The following is a 12876-nucleotide window of genomic DNA, read 5'->3' as shown; positions in this document are numbered from 1 at the left end:
TCATCAACCTTATTGTTAAAGTGGGTAACAGAATCCTTTAAGGGAAGGGAGCGGTGTAAGTAGAGCAGGACTATAAAAGCAAATAGCAAATATAAAGCAAATAGTGAGAAACAGTTAAGCAGGGTAAGAAACAGAAGTAGATAACACTGAAACTGAATCAATGTTTTATTGTTTCACAATGGCAGTACAGTGGAATTAACAGTTGCTCATGCTATTGAGTTTATGTGTACGTTACTGACATCTCTTACAGTGTTTCACATTAGTAAAGGTGAAGACTTATTGGTTATTGTGTGAATACCTTTGACTTACATTACAATCAAGAAGAAAACAGTTATACTACTTGGATGTGATGCTGCATTGTGTGCAATACTTTTGCTGTCATTGACATTCAGTAGAGTGACACGCTGTACAAATGATTCATTTAGCTAATGCTGGTACACATCTGTGAACGACTCCACAAAGAAGGCATTTTATACAGTGGTGTGTGTGTGTGTTGTGTACATTCCCTTTTACATTTAACGTACACCTGTAAAGCAAACAATATCAGAGGCAAGAGAACGTGTTTGCTGACAAGTAAAGAGACCAGTCAGAGTCAACAGCTTTCACTGGAGACATTAAGGTCATTAAGTTAAGGACAATGAACTTAATCTTTCAGCAAACACTGTTGACATACATACAGAAATGAGTTTGCTGTAGTAAAGTTTGAGAAAGTCACATTTCCTTAAGGCCCCTTTTAAACAATAAAGCTTAACCGTCCTTCTCTTTCAAATACAATACAGTTTTTTTTTTCATTCTTTTTTAACCCACCCAGAAAACATCTTGGGGGGGTCAAATCAAGATACAGTACAGGCTATAAGACCACGCTGTAAATCAGCAGTTCTCAACCTGGAGATCAGGCCCCAAAAGATCATTTTTGGAATGTGACAAATATGAATATTTGAAGGCCAGTTAATTAAATAGGCTTTTAAATAAGTTTTAATAAAAAAATGACTTGTTGTTTAGATTCACTGTCCTGTACATTACAAGATCGCACCAGGGGGGTTATGAGAAGGTTGAGAACTACTCCAAATTTATACGAGGCAAGCCTCGGTCTCAGGTGTTCCAACATGGAACAAATGATCACTCAAATTGGCAACGTGATGGATTAACTAAACCCGTCTGCCAGCAGTATTCAAAAGACACAGTTGGCCCATCTCTAGAGCTGGATTCACTGAATGGGACTGTGATGAAAAGGACTGAGAGAAACCCTCAGCCGGAACAGACGGGGGCCTTTCTGCGAATCTGCCAATTAAGGTGGAGTTAAAGCTTCTGCTCAGCTCTCTCAGTGACATCACCAGATCTCCAAAAAAAACACAAAGGGATCTTTGTGATGGACGCAGACAAGCGGAGAGTATCTCTTTGAAGCTGATCAACAAGTAAACTACAAACGGCTCCATCGAGGACTCTTCATTCAACAGGATCACAGGAGATATATTAGCTTCCACTGATGAACCAGCCTCTGGTTTGAGTCGCAATAAAAACAATGAAAGCCTGTCCACAGTATCACAACAACACACACACATAAAGCTCCTCTGCTTCAAAATCAGCTGCTGGCTCAGAGTTAAACATAGCATAAAAAAAAAAACATTACAGTTAAGCATGATCACTGTGTGCATCAGGAAATAGTCCAGTGGTGGACATGGTGCAGCATTCATGGTAAGTTAGTGTTAAAGAATCACATTCATTGACAATTTCTCCGCCAATTATGACAAATGAAGATAAAATATATAACACAACAAAAGGTTTCCAGAACATCCCCCCCATCCCTTACACTATGACCGTGGTTATACATAGACACCTTATCAAACAGCGCTCTACCTCGTGTTGAAGGTGCATAAAGGTGAACAAAGTATTTACAGCTTATTCAGCTTCACAATCATTAACAAATCCCATTATAAAAAGAGGCTCTCGCACTCATTAACAAACATGTTTCACTTTGACCTCACCTCTCACTTTCAGTTTGCAAAAGAAATAGTCCAAACCCCCCCCCCAAAAAAATGCATTTGACTGTGAGGTCAAAAGTACATGAAAAAAGGCTGACCAATTCAACTAACACACAGACTCCTATTGCTTCCTTTTTGAAATACAAACATAGTGGTTAAAAAGCATTTCATTTTACTAATTCCAAAAGTGGTTTTTACCAGAAAAAGAAATATCCAAGTATGGTATCATCATAGCAGAGGTTAGTCTGCTCAATTTGCTGCACAGTATGAAGGCTAGAGTTTTCTATGAAAGTATTTGAAGGGCCCAAATTCATTTCCAGCAGTAATTTCCCAAAATAAGATGAAATTATTCAGATATTGTGATGAGTGCAGTGGAGAACCAGACTTGACCTGATGAAGACTTCTATATTTTCATCCAGTGCTTACAGCCTGGCCACTTGAGCCGGAAACAAAGTGAGACAAGCACACACAAGAAAACAATATTTCTGACAAATAAAAACAGCACTGAGTGACATAAGATGTGAATGGCTATAAGAGCACGGAGCTGCCGAGTGGCACAGTCTGCCAGGCAGGTGTTTATCAGCCACTGTGGCCCAGTCCTTATCACCCACACTGGTTGGAAACAGTCTCTATAGGTCAGATGAGACACACACTTAAGAAAAACAGACACCCAGGAGGGGACAGCGGGTGATAGATGACGTCCCAGGGTGAAGGCAGTGTCTATAGTGTCTTGGTGTGTGTGTGGGGGGCCTCGAAGGCACAGATATCCAGTGGCATTCCCAAGTTTTCCCTGGCGGAGGGGGGCTCAGGAGCAGCAGAGGTTGTCTATGACCAGCGTGACGTCAATACCGTACACCTCCAGCAGGTCGACCAGGAAGGAGTGATCGCCCTGGGGATCCAGCCCCATGGCCCTCACGTGCTCAGCGGTGAGGGTGGGATCCTGGCTCCCTGCTACTTCTGACAGGGTCTGGAAGATGCGGTTATTCAGCTCCATGAAGAACCTTGAAGACGAATGAAAACAACTGCATCAACATATGCATTCAAATAACACCGGCTTATGACTCAAGTGCATGAGTGGCTATGAATACACTGGTCGAGGACTCACAAAATGAAAAGATCCTCTTCGTTTGACGTGCAGTCTCCATCCACCTCCTGAGAGTACAGCAACATTTGCCTGGAAAAAAAGTCATCATGTATCAGTATGAAATCTGCAAAAACAGGATGCTCAGACTTCTGATTTTGGTGGCAAAACATGATGATTTTCCTTGAAATACAACAAAATCACTGGCCAGTAATTATCAGCCGTGTTAATTTTGCAGCATAGTTTCTTTAATAGAAGAACAAATTCATTTTCAAAAGATTTTGGCACATGTATCCTGTTCTATAATACTTCCAGGCTAGCATGAACAGGTGGTAATTTCTGATTTTTTTTTTTTTGTTTTCAGTAAATGCAACAACTAAAGTGAGAAAATCTGATGACATTTACAAATTGTAATTGATCTATTTTACAAAAAACACGCTATTTTATCAATATATGACAGTGTGCAGGATACCTCTGTTCACTCAGTTTCCTGTACTTCTCCTTATCTGCAGCATTCAGTCGCAGCAGTGGCTGCAAATGGCTCCTGTGAGTTTTCACATTCTGGTTGTCAACGTAGACGTCGTACAGTTCCTTCTTCTCCTCGAAAATCTTCTCCGTGGTGCCTTAAAACACATGCAAACATGTTGATACATAAGAAATCATTTCCACAGATAACAAACAGTGGTGGGTGAACCATTAACGATAAAGCTGCACTCACAGGCCACATATGACAGCTCCGTTTCCAGGGCTGTGATGTCAGCTATGTTGATGTAGAAGAAAGGCCGTAATTCAGGCACAGTAACTCCAATTCCAGGTAAGGAGACATTGGCCAGGCAGCAACAGCAGTACACTGAAGGAGTGCGAGAACATATTGAATTAAAAACCTCCTTGAAAATAAATCACGCTTTGGTTGCAACATTACTACATTTGTTACATCCAAATCATTTCCCTTATTTAAAAGAGAAATGAGGAGTGTGTGTTACAACCGCCAGATTACAGGTGCAATGCAATACATTAGCTAACTACAGAAGTGGAAATGAGGAAGTTGGGAGTATGTTTGAGCATGTAGGTTTAAGATTTCTCACCCCTGTAGCAGACCACACCTACAGGCGGAGGGGAGAAGATGAGGATACGTTTCCTAAGCATCGCAAACTTCCACAGCACCATTATCTGCTCCCCGAAAAACTGGATGAACTGGGACATGCAGCCGGCTGGGTGGGTGATCTGCAGGGAGGGAATAATGTTTATTTTTTATGGCACAAGAAACCTTGTGAGAAAACCTGCCATCACCAAAAATATAAGTGTGCTTTGCTGCTTTCAGACCTTCATTTCTGGGTGCATACAGCGGTTGATTGTGGTAACACTCCACGTTGGGCAAGCGGTGACCAGGCCGTTTCCTGTAGGGGGAAGGACTGCCTTCTTATCTTCATAGAAGGCCTCCAGTGGAGAATACTGGCCTGGGCACTGCAACTGGTGTCTATAAAGCAATGACAGGAAGAAAATGAGAGAAATTTTTATCTAGTGTGAGTAATCCAAGTCTTTGCAGATTTCTATAATTAAGCAGATGGAGCTTTCTTAAGTGTATTTGAACAAATCACATTTTTTTATTCACTTTTGAGCTTTATGTACATTCATGGTCTGTCAGTACTGTGCTACCATGAAAGCACTGCATTCTCCGAGAGTTTTAAAGACAATCGATGTAGCGTGGATACACAAATTACTCACACTTTCACTATTTCTTACACACTGTATAGGGAAATCTGTGTAAATTAAAAAAAAAAACCCCAAAACAATAGACACTATTTAGATCCTCCATATTGCATGATGTCAGTATGTTTGGTTAGTAACCACTGCTTGTTTAACCACATCACTTAATTTCAATCATACTACTCATTCTTCAAAAATTACAGTTTGACACATCTGCTTGCTACTGCAGAGTGACTGTAAAGCCACAGCAACCACACAGAAACATCTAGAGTACCGCACTCCTTTCAGATGAATGCAGATCTACTTGTATTCGTCAGTAAACCTGAGCCGCCTGTATTTATAACCTGCAACAGTGGCTGTGTAATATATTTATACATAGTCAATGAGGAGATAAGCTTTCGTGAGAGGACTGAAGCAGAAGAGCAGATGAGAAGAGAAGGCTGTCAAGGTCGCCTCCACATCCGAGCCTTGACATCATACAAAAACTGCATGTAAATGGGCTCCTGTGACTGTAGCTGTGACTGGGACTCTGGGTTCATGTTTAATAGATGAGAACATTTTCAAGACGCGAGGATAGGAGAGAGGCAGAAAAAAAACAACAACCTGTGAACGCGGTTGGGTGAGAAGTAAATAAGGTAAACAGACTACAAATAGGGTGGCGCCAAGGTGACAAACTGAGAATAAACAAAAGACTCACACATACACATACTGGTATTTAATGCACAACACACAGTAGGGCTGGGCAATATGTCAATATTATATCGATATCGTGATATATGGCTAGATATCGTCTTAGATTTTGGATATCATAATATTGTCATATGGCATAAATGTTGTCTTTTCCTGGTTTTAAAGGCTGCATTACAGTCAAATGATGCAATTTGCTGAACTTACCAGACTGTTCTAGCTGTTCTTTTATTTACCTTACCCAACAGTCATCCCTACAATAATATCTCAATATTTGATTTTGTCCATATCAGCCAGCCCTAACACACAGCATGCCTTACCTGACTTGGTTCTCCAGGAAGTGCATGTAGCGGTAAAGCAGAGTGTAGGAGGGAGACAGAATTCCTACAGACTTCATCCTTGCTCCTCGCTCCAGCTCACTCTCCACAGGCATGTTAGCGAAACAGGCCAGCCCAAAGTAACAGCCTTTACGAAAATATCTACCCAGAGGCCAAAACAAAGAACAGGAGTAAACACAGAGTGACAGATTTCTAACGGGGCTTTGAACAGATCTGTACTCCTCTAAAGAATTGATTTTGTGAAGGGTGGGGGCGAGTGAGTGAGGTACATACATGAAGTCGTTAGTGATCCGATGGGAGCCGCTGGCCATTGACTTGAATTCAACTCCATCGAGATTGATGTCATGAGGCAAGCACCACTCTACCATGTTCCCTGCCGTTCACATGCACAAAATCACACAAACACACACACACACACACACACACGCACACACACACACACACACACACACACACACACACACAAAAACACAAAGTAAACCATGAACCTTCTTCCCGTATTGTTGTGCCTACTGTCACTGTCATCACTTTCATCCTGGCCACTTCCTCTAATTCTGTATGTCAGTCCTCAAATAGCAAGAGGTCAGGGACAGTGGGAAAGCACTGACTCAGCTACTGTAACTTACTGAAACTGGCATACTCCACATATAAAGTTCTTTTGTGTTTATGGACTATTAATTGTAGATATTGTCTGTTTTTAACAACAGTGATGCCAACGATGCATTTCTACAACATGTTCCCCGTTACAGCAGCTTGGGCTTCAAGCCTACAATATGTTTGACATTTGATAGATTTATGGGTGGCTTGCAAGAACTGGAAAGCCAGGCCAGACAGTTTATTTCAATGGATCTGGAGGGATCCTCCCAACAAAATGATCCTTTTATTCCTATCTTAGTATTGTCTCAACATTTGAAGTGTTTGACTGAGCTGACAGCACCATCCTCCAGCATTATGACTCAGTTGGTGTGTACTATAGCAGGTACACAGACAAGATAAATAGATATCACTAATAATTTCAGGAATTATAGTTATCCAGTCAATCCACAATTTTCAACATGAAAGATAAATGATCAGAAGCTCTTGCTATGTGCAGCTTGCTTACCTGATCTTGTATCAAAGGTAACCACAAACACAGCGACGATCTGGTCTTTTTCCTCCCATTGATCTCTCAACGAGAGGCCGGGGAAGAGCACATTCCGATCTGTACCGAGAGGATCCGGGCGATGCCACCCGTGCCCACAGTGCTCTGTTCGCGGGCGGCCCGGGTATCCGTCCCCGCTGGCAACAACAGCTGTTAGGCTCCCAGTAGGACTGCAGGTGATGGTGGCGGCGGTGTTGCCGTTGTTGCTGCTGCAGCTGCTGCTGCTCCACCCAGTACCAGCCGCAGTGCCTGTCGGTGTCCGCCCGACTGGTTGCGAACTTTTCTCCGCCGGTGCGACCTCCTCCCGCGGCGGCGGCGGCGGCGCCTGGCTCGGATCGGGCGGTGGGATCTCCTCCCAGTCCAGCAGCGGGGCTCGGTCCGACTTTTTCACCATGGTGCTGCTGTCTCCGAGGACTCAGGAAGGGAGAAAAATAACACAACAGTCGGATGTCCAGATGAATCGAGCAGGCTAAACACGCTCCTGTGTTCGGATCATGATTTCCTGCCGCTCGCTGGGTTGTTTTCTATCTATTTGTAAGCGTGTCACATCCACTGACGGACTGCTTCTCTCCTGCCTCACTGTTTTGATGACGTCGCTGACTTCCGCCCACGTGTCTACATTACTATTTCATGCAATGACCTAATTTTTGTTATGGACTATTTAGTTTGCCCATAATAGTAGATATTCTTATAACATTCATACAGAGGTTCGGCTACAGTGACTGTTCAGTCTCGTACATGATCCTTTATGGTGCTTTATTTCATTTTTTATTTAAATGTGATTTTGAAGTTTTTGTGATAATCCCATAACATCCATACACACTGCATAAATAAACTGTCAAACTGTCAAACTGTTGTTCACACAATTAACAACCACTTTAAAGTCAGGTGTGTGGTTTATGAACGACTCAGCCAATCACAGAGCTAGATGTGTTAACCCGGTAGCATCATATATTTCAACAGGAAGTCATTTACATATGTTGCGCGAAATTCAAACGTGGTGGTGGTTGTAGGGAAGGCGACTTGCTCGTGAGTATATATGATAAACATACATTATTACTCAGGGTTAATTCACACACCGATGTATACATTTATGACCACTATATGAGGCATCTTTTGAGCTTGCAAATAAGTCTGAAGCTTGACTGGAGTGCTGCTTTTCAAGTGCTCTTGATTGGTAAAATGTCCCTAAAAGATAAATTAACAAATAAGTCAGTCAGTAATATTTACTTATTAACAATATATTTATAATACTTGAGCCAATAGTGAGTTTAGAGTGACCTTGTATCATACTGGTCATACTCTATTTAGACGTACTTGTATAGAGATTGAGAGAGAGCATATCTTATCTCAATAACAATTTTATTTCCTGTTAGCCCCATAATCTTCCCAGACCTAAAAATCAACTCTAGTGTCATTCCAATTTTTAAATCTGTCATTCTGTCAGTTTTTTCTTGTCTCCTAAGGCCGTCAAATCCACGAATAAGCATCTTAAAGGAAACCTTTGTCAAAACTCAGGCCCCAAGCATGGCGATGTTGTTTGACGAGATCAACCAGCAGCTGGACTTTTCTAGCTGCGGAGATGAAGGAAGCAGCAGTGACAACAGCTCCGATGACTACGCCTCCAGGATCCGCAGTCCCAGCTCAGCGTGCAGGACGCCCAGGGTGCAACGCCACCGCAGCAGAAGCAATACCTTGTCTTACCCTTTACAGTGCACCAGCCCCATACCTTATGCTTCCTGGAGTAAACTGAGGCTCTGCGACTCTCCCAGCACGCCCAAGGTGGGGAATAATTCAGACTGGTATGCCCCCTGTGGTCTTGGGAGATTTCTTAAAGTGAGCCTCAATTGTCAAACTAGTTTAACTTCAGAGGAATGAATTTAATTTCTCTTCCTCCCCCCCTCTAGAGTCTGCTATCTAAGGCATCCCAGCCTTCCTCCAGCACTAAGATAAGTCGGCATCAGAGGACCCTTCGTTTCGCCTCAGCTGCTGCAAACCTCATCCATGCACCCTCGGTCAACGTAAATCCTTTCACCCCTGACACGGTGCGCAGGAACAGTGAGCAGCTCAGGAGTGATGAAGATGATGATTATCAGCGCAGGTAAGCTACTGCTTTGATGTGGTATTGTAGACCTGTACTGCAGAAACACCTGTGATTCCTAAGCATCTTAACTTACCTGTATTATGATGGTTTATACCGAATTCGAGCTATTTTTTTTTAAACGATAAACATTTTCCCCACACACTGCACTGAGGCTGAAATTGCCTTTATGACATGTGGTGGGACATTGAAATATTTCAAATGCTCCATCTTTCTGTTTTTACTGCTCCTACACAGAGGCCTGACTGCTTTATCCCTTACTAATGCAGTTCTGTTCACAAAATAGAAAGGTCTGAAGGCCCTTTTCATCTTTCAGGTTGAAACACAGTTTAACGTCATCAGAGGAGGATGATGAAGCCTTTCTCCCACCAAAGGTACAACTATTTTTATCAGTGCTTTGTAGTGAATAATCCTCCCTCTCAGATGCGTTTGATATGATTTCATCATGAGGCTTTGTCATCTCTAGCTGCCTCCTCAGCTCCTTTTTTATTTATTTATTTTTTTGTCCAAAATTACACCCTGCCAGTCCTACATCCGGGATTTCGCAATGGAATCTCCGGCAACAAAAGAAGAGCTGTCAGAATCTTCATAACATAACACTTTCCTCGTGGAAGTACTACCATATTTGGTGAAAGACAAAAAATGTTTCTCCTGGCTGTAAACAAAGCTCCATCTCTGACGTGTGTTCCTTCTTTAGAAATTCTTTGGTTTCACCACAAGGCCCTCCGTCTGTTTATCTGGCAGAGGCGAGCTGTCCAAGCCTTCATGCTGTCACGGTATGAGAGCGAGTTCCTGGAGCTGGAGTGCGTTGGCGTGGGCGAGTTTGGGGCAGTTTACAAGTGTGTGAAGAGGCTCGACGGTTGCTTGTATGCCATAAAGCGCTCTCGCCGACCCCTCGCGGGCTCTGCCAACGAGTGAGTCAGCAGCATGGCGCTGTCTGCCAAGTCATAGGCAGCCGCCTTTTTAACTTAAACAGATCAGTCCACTCCTTTTGATTTAGCTGCTGAAGTGAATCAGATTTATCACTAACAATACTTCATGTCCTCACAGGCAGCTGGCTCTAAAGGAGGTGTATGCGCATGCTGTTCTTGGGCACCATCCACATGTCGTTCGCTATTATTCGGCGTGGGCAGAAGACAATCACATGATTATTCAGAATGAATACTGTGATGGTACGTTTTCTCATTAGCGTGAAAAGCACAGCACATTAGGTGAGAGATTAAATGATGTGGTTTTGATACTGTCATTGTGTGTGTGTGTGTCAGGTGGAAGTGTCAACGATGCCATCATGAAGAAGGAGGTGCAAGGTGAGCTGTTTTCAGAGGCCGAGTTGAAAGATCTGCTATTGCAAGTGTCTATGGGTCTAAAATACATCCACAGCTTAGGCCTCGTACACCTGGACATCAAACCAAGTATGTCTCATTGAGCAGTTTATGTTTCTCATACTGTCCATACTGAATCTGAAGAAGTCCCTTGTGCCTAAAATGTGCGTTGCTTCATCTGTCTATAGGTAATATATTCATTTGCCAGCGTTCCAGCACAAGTGCAGCGGGTGAGGGGGAAAGCGAGGAGGATGATGACAGAAGCATTTCAGCAGGAGTCGTATACAAAATTGGTATTGGTGATATTTGATGAATTACTGCACTAAATGTTTGTTTGCTGTCAATTCTCATTCTTGTTGCATTTCTGCAGGGGATCTGGGCCATGTGACATCAATCAACAGTCCTCAAGTTGAGGAAGGGGACAGCCGCTTTCTGGCCAGTGAGGTTCTGCATGAGGTAAAAATGTTGTATAGCGGTAAAAGGAAAAGTCATCTTGGGGTCTGAATTGGTTGCACCTCACTGTAGGCTTATGGGGGGAAAAAGGAAAAAAATGTCTCTCTGCTCCCCAGGATTACAGCCACCTCCCCAAGGCAGATCTCTTCGCTCTGGGTCTCACAGTGCTGCTGGCAGCTGGAGCTCCTCCTCTGCCTCAAAATGGAGATGAGTGGCACAGCCTTAGAGAGGGGCAGCTCCCCAAGCTGCCACAGGAGCTCTCGCCTCCCTTCAGAGGCTTGCTACAAGTAACCCGATTTCTAACAAAAAGAGATTTGATTTAAAGCTGCCACCTGTAGCAAGAACAGCACTTGAATTCACTCTTGTCACCCGCATAGCTTGTTGAAAATTCCTTTTTCTTTGTGTCAGTTGTTGCTAGATCCAGACCCGACGAAGCGGCCGTCTGCCAGGGAGCTTTGCAAGCACACGGTCTTAAGGGAGGGGAGGACTGGGAGGCTGGCTGCTCAGCTACGCAGAGAGCTCAATGTAGAGAAGTTCAGGACAGCCATGCTCGAAAAGTAAGAAGGGATAATGAAGGATAATTGAAGCTCTATCCTGATTTCTGGGTTTCGGGCAACTTGAATTTAAATATCCCCTCCAGACATAAAAATACTCTGCTTTGAATAATAATTTATGTCCAATATGGCTTTTCCACAAAAAATAACTAGTTTAATTAGAAATTCTTAAAATGACATCTACTCCCTCTCACTCACTGGAAAAAATCAGAATCTATAAATATTTAAATATTGTTAATTTCAGAAGTTTTAACTGATGGACACTAGATGTCTCCTACTTCACTGAAAATCCATTCTCTGTGAATGTGCACAGTTGCACACTGGACCATGATTGGCTCCAAACTAGTTGTGATGTCACAAATTGTGCTTGTTGGTAGGCATCTTAAACTCAGATTTAAGATAAGCACAGAGAAACTTTCTCCCTTCAGCATGTGAATGTGAAAACAGCCTCCTAGTGTCAAACTCTGCACATTGACGATCAAATTTCCAAATAAAGGAACAATAAGCAAAACACATTTTTGAGTGGAGGGGGACTTTAATGTTCTTTGGCATCAGGAGCTGTATATGTGTTCAGGATTAGGACTCGACCCCCAGAGACAGCTTTTAAGTGATATCTACCAAAAAATAGAGACCCTACTCTCACATGGAGTGTTGCAGTACATATGAAATACCTAAAAGTACTGAAAAATCTCTAATGCATGGCTAGTGAACTATGGAAACAAAAGCTTTATTTAAAAGGGAAAATGTGAGGGGAACTTCCTATTTTTGTGGTTGTTTTTAGACTGAATTATATAAACATGACCAACAGGCGTTGCAGTTTCATGTTTCACAGAAAACAACCTACTCACTCTCTAATTTAACTTTGTCCTGTGAATTTTATGAATTGCTCCTGGAATCTTAATGCTGATGCCAGTTAAAATCATTCACTCGTTTCTTCTCCCATCTCCACAGAGAGCTCCAGGAGGCTCGTCAGGCAGCTCTGTCACCCAAGCAGAGCCTCCCTCCTGGGGTGAAACCCCCTGCTAAGATTGGGTCTCTACCCAGAGCAGGGAGGAGGCTTGTCGGTAGAAAGACGGCACGATCCAGGAGCTTCGGATGCCCTGGATATGGAGTCTGATGGGGCAGTGTGAGGACCATGTGCCTGTCCTTTTGTTTTGATGTAATGTAACTCCTTCTGCAACCAGGACGTGGTAAAATTGTACAAATCTTGAACTTTCCGTTTACCACACAAGGTTTGTTGTTCTAGAAATGACTGATGATATTGGACAGCACTGGTCTTAAAGGACGGATTTGACTCACTTTTCTTCAGTGATAATTTCAACATCATGTAACTACTGCAGACCAATTGGTATTTGACCAGTTGTTTTATTTTATTTTTTTCTGTAAATAAACATTTTAAACATTTTATCAGATTGGTTTCCTCTTCATAACCTGATTTTTCTCTGCCACTCATCGGTTTTTCTCAACAGTATAAAATATAATCCAAAAAAGCACATTCAGACAAAGCAGG

General features: G+C 42.7%; 2 protein-coding genes across 4 annotated transcripts; one reads left to right on the top strand and one right to left on the bottom strand.

Moving 5' to 3' along the window:
- Positions 1–152: 152 nt before the first annotated feature.
- On the bottom strand, positions 153–7782 carry dennd11 (DENN domain containing 11). Its single transcript, XM_067589111.1, has 9 exons — positions 6898–7782; positions 6069–6168; positions 5778–5936; positions 4387–4540; positions 4149–4287; positions 3782–3913; positions 3536–3686; positions 3088–3156; positions 153–2983 (listed from the first exon to the last, which is right to left on the bottom strand). The coding sequence occupies exons 1-9, from the start codon at positions 7328–7330 to the stop codon at positions 2788–2790; spliced, it is 1533 nt and encodes a 510-aa protein (XP_067445212.1). The 5' UTR covers positions 7331–7782; the 3' UTR covers positions 153–2787.
- A 78-nt stretch (positions 7783–7860) lies between these two features.
- wee2 (WEE2 oocyte meiosis inhibiting kinase) lies at positions 7861–12773 on the top strand. Of its 3 annotated transcripts, none has more exons than XM_067589107.1 (12): positions 7861–7965; positions 8455–8718; positions 8844–9037; positions 9354–9411; positions 9782–9951; positions 10088–10209; positions 10303–10449; positions 10548–10652; positions 10730–10815; positions 10929–11099; positions 11221–11369; positions 12318–12773. In XM_067589107.1, the coding sequence occupies exons 2-12, from the start codon at positions 8464–8466 to the stop codon at positions 12481–12483; spliced, it is 1623 nt and encodes a 540-aa protein (XP_067445208.1). In that variant the 5' UTR covers positions 7861–7965; positions 8455–8463; the 3' UTR covers positions 12484–12773. The 3 variants fall into 3 exon arrangements, with proteins under 3 accessions (XP_067445208.1, XP_067445209.1, XP_067445210.1); XM_067589108.1 differs by having other exon boundaries at positions 7890–7965; positions 8384–8718; XM_067589109.1 differs by having other exon boundaries at positions 7903–7965; positions 8403–8718.
- Positions 12774–12876: the final 103 nt, after the last annotated feature.

This window comes from Thunnus thynnus, chromosome 5, assembly GCF_963924715.1.
Source record: "Thunnus thynnus chromosome 5, fThuThy2.1, whole genome shotgun sequence".
In the NCBI taxonomy this organism is placed as follows: Eukaryota; Metazoa; Chordata; class Actinopteri; order Scombriformes; family Scombridae; genus Thunnus; species Thunnus thynnus.
This window is presented reverse-complemented; position numbering and strand designations above follow the sequence as displayed.